Below are 10,120 nucleotides of genomic sequence, written 5' to 3'. Positions count from 1 at the left end.
TGGAAGAGAGCAAACATAGTACCGATTTTTAAGGGAGGCAAGAGAGAGGACCCATTGAATTACAGACTGGTATCATTCACTAGTGTGGTTGCAAAGATATGTGAGAGACTGGTTAAAAACAGGAGGTCGGATTTCTTGGAAAGTGAGAAAATTATCTCGGATTGCCAGTTTGGATTCAATAGAGGGAGATCTTGCGTCATCAACTTGTAGTTGTGTTACTACTCAAGGGTGACAGATTTAATACAGGAGAGAGAAGGCTGAGCGGATGGAGTGTAGTTGGATTTGAAAAAGGCATTTAACAAAGCATCGCACAGAAGACTCATTTGGAAAATTAAAAATATGGGTGGAGTGGGTGATGGACTGACTAAGTGGCTGGAGGACTTCCTAACTAACAGGGAAATGAGGATGATAATCAGGGACAGGGTTTCCAACTGGTACCCTTTGATAAGTGGAGTCCCGCAAGGTTCAGTGTTGGCACCAATAATGTTTGCTGTTTATATAAATGATATGGTGGATGGAGTGTCCAGCTATGTGAGTTTGTTTGCAGATGATGCAAAACTATTGAGATGTGAGAATAATGTGAAGGACTGTGATAGGGGACCTGGATAGTATATGGGAGTGGAGTGGTACATGGTAGATGGAGTTCAACCTTGGGAAATGTAAAAAAATGGAGTTTGGTAGGAGTGGCAGAAGATGCGAATATGATCACAAAATGGGAAGTGAGATAATATTCAGAGGAGTGGAGGAAAAAGATTTGGGAGTGACTATCAGAGAACATGTCACTGGACAAACACATCAACAAGATAACAGGACAAACTCTGAACTCTGAACATAAGGACGGCATTTGTGTAATTGGATGAAATGATGAGGAAAATAATAGTCACAATGATAAGGCCAAGGTTGGAGTATGCAGCAGTGGTCTGGTCTCTTCACGAAAAGAAGAACATAAAGAAGCTGGAAAGAGTGCAGAGTGGCAACTAAGATGGTACTGGAACTTCGAGATCAGACTTATGAGGAGAGACTTAACAGCATGGGGCTCACAACCCTGGAGAGAAGAAGAGATAGAGGAGATCTGATAGCGGTGTACAGGGTAGAGAACGGAGTGGAGCATTTGGACAGAGAGGACCTGTGTGTGTGTGGAACAAGAGAGAAACAAGAGGACATGGAAAGAAGTTGAGGGCGACCACGTGTAGGAGAGATGTGAAAAAGTTTAGCTTCCCAAATAGAAGCATTGAGCTATGGATTAGACTGGAGGAGGTGGTCTGAGCTAGAAACATTCATGATTTTAAGGAAAAGTTGAATAAGAGTGGATATGGAGACGAGACAGCGCGAGCATAGCTCTTTTCCCGTATGTCACAGCTAGGTAAATACAACTAGGCAACTAGGTAAATACACACACACACAGACACACACACACACACACACACACATACACACACACAAAAGGAAGAACCTCTGAACTATAGACCAGTATCACTGACCAGTATAGTTTGTAAAATATGTGAAAAAGTGATGAAGAAACAATAGACAAAATTTCTAGAAGAACACAATATAAGTACAGAAAAACAGTATGGCTTTAGACAAGGGCATTCATGTGTAACAAACTTATTAAGCTTTTACTCGAGTGACGGACATAACACAGAAGAGGGATGGATGGGTAGACTGCGTGTATTTGGACTTGAAGAAGGCTTTTGACAAAGTTCCACATACAAGACTATTATGGAAGCTGGAAAATAGAAGAGGATTGAAAGGGAAAATGAAAAACTGGCTGGAAAGTTACTTAACCCGTACAGTGTCATCTTTTGTCATAGCTAGGGGTCATGCCAGGTTGCACTTTTTTTTTATTTGCCCATTAAAATGTAAAAAAAAATTACAAATCATTTGATATATATATTATTTATATGTGAGGAATGGAACCCTAGAGTGTTCATCCTCTTATTTTTCTCCGTCTCAGAGCTAAAGATGTCATACCAGGAAAGGGAAATTTATCTTAAAAACTTTTTGAGCCTATATTCTTTCCATTATAAACACTTCTCACAACCCTAAGGCATGAGTAATGTATAAGCACTTCTTTTTATCACAAAAACCTAAAAAATAAACAGGAATTGTATGTACAACAGAATGGTTGGATGCGCATCAGGCAACACCGCTCGCTTCAAGGCCGTGTGTACTACAACCGTAGTTCTCAAAGCTCAACAATACTATGAAGCTTCCGACAATCAGTTTTCATTTCCGATTATTCTGAACCATAATTTACAATTCCACATGCTTTACTGATTATAGAATCAAGGAGTAATTACCTAGAAGAAAGATTATTAACGGTAAAAGCTGGGGGGTATTGAGGCACCTACCTGAGTCAAGATCCATGGTAATGAGTGGGAGGCTTGGAGAGTTGGAAACATCACACACACACTAACAATTGTCACCCCAGGCACCAAGGCACCCAAAACAAATGCACTGTAAGCAGGAAAAGACAAATCATGCATGTAAAAACAAGCAAATTAGCATTATTAGTATTAATTTTCTCAAGCAGACAGTTTGGTGAAATATTCAAAGCCATGAAGTGAATCAAGCAGAGTTCAGTAATAATCTTACAAACATAGTAGCAGGGAAAGCAACAAATGCAGGACAGAATATAAACAAGGCAAACAGTAATCTGCGACAAATACAGTACCCTCCCGAGCTTCGCGCTATCCGAGTTTTGCGCTCAATCCTAAATTCTTATCATCCCGAGTTTCGCGCTGCTTTGACATGTACGTACGGGTCACGTCTACCTATCGTCAGCGTCACGCATGATTCCTTAAGGCGATGTCACACTGGTCATTTTCCTTCAACCGTTGGGCCTATTGGTAACCGCGGTTGCCCGTGCGCCCAACCGGGAGCAAGTTGTCGGTTGTCTGTACATATGGAAAACGGATGGGAGTACGAGCAACCGCACGACTGTAAAACAAACAGATGATGGCAGTGGTTGAGGAGTGAGGAGTACTGGAATAAACACATGGATAGCTACTGAACTGATCAGCTGATATGCTCTTCTTCTGCTTGTGACCACAACTTACGAGAAAATAACTGACATGTTGGTGACCGAGTTTCTGACTAGAATTTCGATGAGTTTCCCGTGAAATGCAGCCAACTCTGAATCTCTGAAGAAAATTCTTGAGAAACTAGCGGTTGAGTGACCGTGTTCACACGTGCTGGGGCGAGATTCAGAGATACACACTAATGGCCTGCGGTAAAAGCTACGAACTAATGATTTAACTATCAACATTGACTTCAGATTCACAAAGCTTTCATTTTGTCATAGTTAGATGCCACTGATTGGTTGAGCGTCATCGATGATGTCATCGGACTCGGTGAATCACAAGCGTGCTTTCAAAACTGTCAGCCAATTGTCAGGCAGCCAGCCGCCTTCAGCTGCGACTTCAAAACGACCCGTTCTCTCTTCACAATTTCTTCCTTTTTACACAGTACGTATTTTGAGATAATAAGGGAGTAGAGTGGAAAAAAAGTCAGCTTCTCCAGAGGCCAGAACCAATAAGCGCTTTTCCAGTGTTTTCAATTCCCCCGAGTTTCGCGATCCGAGAGTTCAGCGCTATACCTGCGGACCGAAGCAAGCACGAAACTCTGGAAGGTACTGTACATAACAAAGACAATTCAATAGGCAAACAGTAATCTGCAACAAATACTGAACAAAGACAATTTAGGAAGCAAACAGTAACCCATGTAGCAGATACAGTAATCCCTCCTAATACACAGATGTTAGGCTTCAAATTAGACTGTGTATAAGGAAAAAATGTGTACAACATTTCAAGTACAGTATACACTGAGTAGAAGCAGATCAATGTTTATCCTCTTTTACTCAAACTACCTGGTTTTCTTTTGCCTTCAATTGTGCCTGTTTTCTTACGACACTTAGTTTTTAATGAAAACATTGTCATTTATCAAAAGCACTCGACAATTGTTGAACAATTGTTTTGTAAATTCATCATTGCAAACCTTACTCAAAATGAATGCAACAAAAGTGTGGGGGGTATTCTGAACTTGCTAACTTCATGCCTCCCTCCCTCCTGCAACTCAGCTGCACTCTATTTTAGCTCATCCCTATACTGTCCAAATTCCTTATGCAAGCGTTGACCAGCATCTTCATTCTTTCATCCCTTTTACTGGTAAAATCTGGAACAACTTTCCTTCGTCTGTATTTCCTCCTGCCTACAACTTGTCATATTTCAAGAGGGCCATGCTGTGACCTTACATTTGAATGTAAATACAGAATGGTGAACGCTGTATTGCCGCCATTGACTTCTGTTTGTTGAAATTTATCAGCTGAGCAACTGCTTGTAGTCATGATTCAGTTTTTATTACCATTTCATATTTTCACTCATTGATTTCATTTATACAGGCGGTGTTCAAGTCATGATGTATGTGACTTACAACCGCTCGCACTTACTGCCATGCCAATAATATTAGTAATACTTAGTTAAGTAATGAAGTGACATTTCAAATATCCTGCCATGGGTAGAGCAGCAGTTTACAGTGTTCCTGCAGCTCCTACCACCCCCCACCCCACCATTATCCTCATGTGCTGACCTTACCACCCTAGCAGGGCTGGAGTGAGGCAGGAGTGGGGAACTCAAGCTGTAAGAACTACTCACACTTCAGCCACTAGTCACATTTCTACCAAATTATAGGCCTACAGTCTACCATATAAGAATACTGCTAGATCTAGTAGATGCCAATTTGATAGCGAACCTCGGTAGTCTCATTGTAAAAAGTTGCACAACATTGCATGGCTAACAGGTCAACTGAACTCATGGCTCGGGTGAGGACACCACATGAAGCCAGAGGCACGGTAGCGAGGGAGGGTAAGAGGCGTGGGAATGCTGCTTTATCAATGGTAGGATACTTGAATGTTTTATTTTATATTTTAGAGTAAATTTTGACTTGACTACTTATGACTAATTCAACTATGACCAGCCTGTCAGAAACAAACCCTGTCATAACCTGAGGACTACCTGTAGTATAATATTTTCCCAACAGGAAATTTGAAAAAGAAAATGGCATGAGCAATTGCTTGTAGCTGAAAGCCAGGTTTTATTAGTTTGATATTTTCATTCATTAATTTCATTTATAGAGTAGAGTCTTTTAATCCTCAATGCAGAGGGTCATGAACCCTCTGGATTAGGAGATTTTCTGAATTACCAGGAAGGGACCTAAAATTGTTCAAAACACACCATTCCCAGATGATTCCCACACTTGGTTTGGCAATCGGCAATATTCAATAACTGCCCCAGACTTTTACCACACTTTGTATGGCACATCTAAGCATCAAATTTTTGAGATTAACTACAGCCAGTTAACTGAAGACTTATATTACATGTCAACAAATGACGCACCATCGACAGTTGTCTCATACAGAAACAACCCTATGAGCAAGATCGACATCTGCAAGGCATGGTACACGCCAGTACAGTCGGAGTTAGTGTTCATGGACTAAGCTGGTAATAGACCTCGATTCAGTCTCCTCCAGCAGTCACTGGTTTGACATAAAGTCATTACAGTGATACCCCATGATCCTGAGAAGGCACTTGGTACACAGTACAAAAGGCATTGATATCTTTGATAATTACTTATTTAACTTTCCTTCGTGCTGAATTGTGCATAATCAAATCTGTTCATAAAAAAAAAAAAAAAAAAAAAACATGCATATGGAGGGACTACTGTAAATAGAAAACAGAACATCACAATGATGGTATGGATGGAGGGCAATGTATCAATCTATAGAAATGCTAAGCCAAGATAACAAAAGTACAGACAGACCAGTGAGGTTAAGAATCATGCATAGTGCCATGATGCAATGTGCTTATATATGTATTAAAAATTGTTTGTTAATAAACTTATATTCATAATACATCCTGTAATATTTAATTACTTTTAATTTAATTAAATTGCTCACATCTTTGTGGTGTAGTGGTTAGCACACCTAGCTATAAATCTGCATGCCTGGGTTCGAATCCCAGCTTGGACAGTTGGCGAACAGCCCACACAGCTGTTCATCCTTCCTTTTGGGCTGGTTGATCAATGGGTACCTTGGATACCTGGGGAACTGTGGTAACCTAACCGTTGCACTTGCCTTAGGTAATGGGTTCTTACCCACCACAGGCTCAAGGGCCAATGGAATGGAGATGAGCACTGTAGCCATGCACAGAAAAAGCTTATGCTCACAACTTTCCCTTTATAAAGAACAAAGCAAAGCCAGCTTTGCGTCTATTTGTGCATTTCATGCAAAATCTCACCCTCTTGACTCCTTATGAAGTCACATGACCATGTGCTTCCTGTCCTCAGTAATAATTAAAGCTTTTAACAGTAACCAACTATAGTCTGTTTCACTAGGATATTACAGGTGGCCACACCCCCTCATGCTCTTCAATTTTGACTGGTCAAGTGGCAGCCAATCACCACGCTGGAAAAGTTAAGTTTGTTTGGCCAAGGAAGCTCGCTTTGCACTCACACTGCCTCGCAGTGCTATGGGATGCATGAAAAAAAATCTTTTTGCAGCTCAATATCACCACAAAATATTAACTTAATGCAATTTCACCATTGAACATGTACAGTGCCTGAAGTGTCAAAGATTATGATGAAACAAAATAAATAAAAAAAAGTCATAAGTACAATCTTAACTTGAATATAGATAGAAATATAAACTTATTTTATTGTATATAAAAAAAAAAAAAAAAAAAATCTTCCTTCATCATGATATCTACGAGAAAAAATAATATGTTGTCTTGAGTTATAGAATGAATGTTAGATAATGATGGCAATGATACTAAGATAACACAGGTAGGCCTTGTAGTATTCCAGATGGTATTAGAAAACTAAAAATATAGTGCAGAGTTGTGACGCCTGTGGCCATGGCGGAAGAAACTGAGGGGTTCTGTGCGGTGATTGGCTGCCACATAGCTAATCAAAATCAAGACAAAAAAGAGGAGGCGTGGCCGCCTGTAATATCTTACTGAAAAAGACTATAACTACAGATGAATACCAGTTTAAGGGAAGAGTCCTCCTTGAAAATATGAAAATAATTTTCAAAAAATACAAAATTGAGTTATATGGTCCATGGCAACATCCTATCATTTGGCTTTCGAATGGTAGATCTTTTTTCAGTCAGACATAAATTTAAATGCCAATAGCGAGGAGATTTAAATGGCTACTGTGTGGGCGCAGCACGCTGACTGCGGCGCATTAGCTGGCATGCCAAAGTATGGAATAAATGTTGAAAAATCAAACATGCAGCAATCTTGAGGGTGAAGTTTGTAACCCATGTAACAGTTTTGGAACACAATTTGGGTAGGCGGTGGCTGAGTGGTTAGCGTGCAGGCCCTGCATTCATTGAGTGATGGACGACGCGGGTTCGAATCCGCCGCTACCACCTGGGATTTTTCAGTCACCGCCGAGTGATTTGAGACTAACCACTCTGAGTATTTGGGTGTGAAGAGTGATATACACGAGTTACTCCCGAGCGGAGGCGCCTGTCGTCTGGCAGCGAGGCTGTAATTTGTGTTCAGTAAAGATGTCGCGTTGTTTGATTTCGTTTGACTTGTCGGTGACACTACTGAAAACACCCATACTGACTGCCTGGGCTGAGATTTGAACCTGGCCCTGGGGATTCATTGCTAGGCATGCTAACCACTACACCATGGAGGTGTGTGAAAGGTGAGTGGAGAAAAGAATAAACTATTGGCCACTGATGGCTCATCTGATAAGGTAAAATATGAATTTCTGTGAGACATTCGTTATACTGGAAGACGTTCAACAAACACAGCTCTATGAACTGCTTCTGGCTGCCATACACACCACACCATGTGCTGGGCCAAGTCAATGTCAGGCACCCACACTTCTTAAAGTACTGAGCTGTTACAAGGCCATACACACCTCACGTACATGACTGCTTAGATCATTGTTGAGGTCAAACTGCACACATGGTAGGAGTCTGCCATGAAGAGGTGCACGATTTAAACTGTCCACCAGCCCCAACTTGTGACTGAGACCAATAATAGGGAGGTGACTTTCAAACACAAAAAGACTGGCCTTGAAAAAATATCTTCACAAATCACTCTTTTTGAATTTTCTTTTCCAAATACAAGTGCTGTGGCCCACGTTTGCACAACATTCCCAAAGTCCAGTCAACAGAAACCACAAGAACATCTAACAGCCGAGAGAAACAACTAAAGTGGGCCAAGTGATCCATGTGGCCAACCACAGCCCCAGACTGGGAAACATGGGCATGGTGCCAGAACACATCATCACACCGGCCTTCATCAGAGCCAACCAGTGCCAAGACTGCCAAACTGATGTACCCATGCATCATTTAGTTATAGCAAAACCAAGATAATTGTCTCAAGGAATTCTGACATTACTAGCATACTAGGAGATACTAGAAGTTACTTTACAACTCTGGCAACTTCCTTGCATGCCATAAGGGAGTAAGATTTCAGCTTTGTTAACTGAACACCATGCTGTCATGACCTATATTACCACACAGTCTCCCAACTAATACAATCTATTTCTGGCAGCTGCCAATGCTATGCAAACCTAGCAAGTGTCAGGTCTCTCCTGTCACTTTATCCTCTGAAGCTTACGGTACCATACTCTTTAAGGTGTGGAGAAAAGTTAGAAAAAAAATTAACCTAGCTAATATATCAATTAATTGTATTACATTAAAAAGTTTTTTCTTTCATAAATGTACTGGCATTATCACAAGCATGACACTTCCAATAACTACCACATGATGACTAGGAATACATGATGTATGAGTTATAAGACAGTAAACTCTTACGAATATTCAAAATAAAGCACAGCTTAGGAAATTTGCTATTTTATTTTATGTGCTAACACAGGAGCACTTGGCTGGGAGGTAAATGACTAATTCAAAAGCTTCTGAACTGAGAAAAGCATGAAATGTTTTCTTCTCTATTTGCTATTAACTTTCTTATCCTCAAGTGTATTTCAACACACATTTGTTGTTGGTTATCAAAATGACCCCAATATTCTGGACACTGAATGGTGGTAAGTGCCCATCAGCATCCTCAAATAAGTAAGACAAAATAAAATACTTTTTAGTAGGACTTTATAAACATGCAAATCCATAGTTTGGCACATGAACTTGGAAAACTTAAATAATGAGCTTTTCTACTATATTACATGACTTCAATATTTAAACTATCAATGTATGCAGCATATAAACATACCTACTATTGTAACAACTCTGGCTATTCATAAGAATTCAACTCTGCCCATTTACATCACTCAGTGGAAGATACATTCCCTACCCATCACTGTTTTCACCCATTCACTTGTATTATGCATACCAGTTCAGTTCAGTAGTAGGTGTGGGATACACCTGGATGAACTATGATAACACAGTCATGCTCTGCTTACAACATATTTCCTAACCAAAAATATGTTGACATTAATCTAAGGTGGAATGAAGATGAAAACCCTCCCACGCACCACCCTGGAGGAGGGCCTCTACAACCCAGCAGGGCACACCTACACGGCAAATGTCACGCCTACACTTGCCAGTGCCACGCCTCTGCCTGCGAGTGTCACTCCTCGACTAATGCACAGCCATGCCCCACGTGTAACACTATGCCATGCTCCACCCACTCTCAGTACCACGTTTTCAAAGCAGCGTTTCAACAAATAAAATAAGGACGAGGTAGCGATGGTGATGGCCCCTTCCCGTGTCCCTCCCTGCCCTCGACATACTCTGTTCTATAATGGTCACGGATGTCTAGCTAGTCTAAATATTACCTCCAGTACAACGAGGGGAGCAGCGGCAGCCTCGGCACTGGCACCAAAACTTAAGAGGTGCCAAAAACACGCAAAGGTAAGTGTCGGCCAAGGAATGTTTCTCGGTACTTTGAAATCTTACTTATCTTATTTCTTACAAACTATAAATACTCTACCTATGCAGCCCTGCGAGCCTTGGCGCCTAAATAAGCGAATAACAAGTAAATGTGGCTCCAGGTAACAGACATATCAGCCTTAAGGAAGAAAACAACAAGAGGCCGTACCAACTTGAGGGCCCGGAAGACTCCAAATATGGGGCGATCACGTAATA

General features: G+C 40.9%; 1 protein-coding gene across 7 annotated transcripts in view; it reads right to left on the bottom strand.

Annotated features, from left to right (window-relative positions):
• LOC126981096 (uncharacterized) overlaps positions 1 to 10,120 on the bottom strand; it is a 27,637-nt gene extending 17,517 nt beyond the window's left edge. Inside the window, exons 1-2 of one of the 7 annotated variants that reach the window (XM_050831787.1) lie at positions 10,074 to 10,106; positions 2,352 to 2,457 (exon numbers count right to left, since the gene is read on the bottom strand). In XM_050831787.1, coding sequence (XP_050687744.1) covers positions 2,352 to 2,402 — 51 coding nt within the window. In that variant the 5' untranslated portion in view covers positions 2,403 to 2,457; positions 10,074 to 10,106. The other 6 variants (XM_050831790.1, XM_050831793.1, XM_050831792.1 and 3 more) reach the window with 6 other exon arrangements.

The sequence above is a fragment of the Eriocheir sinensis genome, chromosome 46 (assembly GCF_024679095.1).
Source record: "Eriocheir sinensis breed Jianghai 21 chromosome 46, ASM2467909v1, whole genome shotgun sequence".
NCBI lineage: Eukaryota > Metazoa > Arthropoda > Malacostraca > Decapoda > Varunidae > Eriocheir > Eriocheir sinensis.
This window is presented reverse-complemented; position numbering and strand designations above follow the sequence as displayed.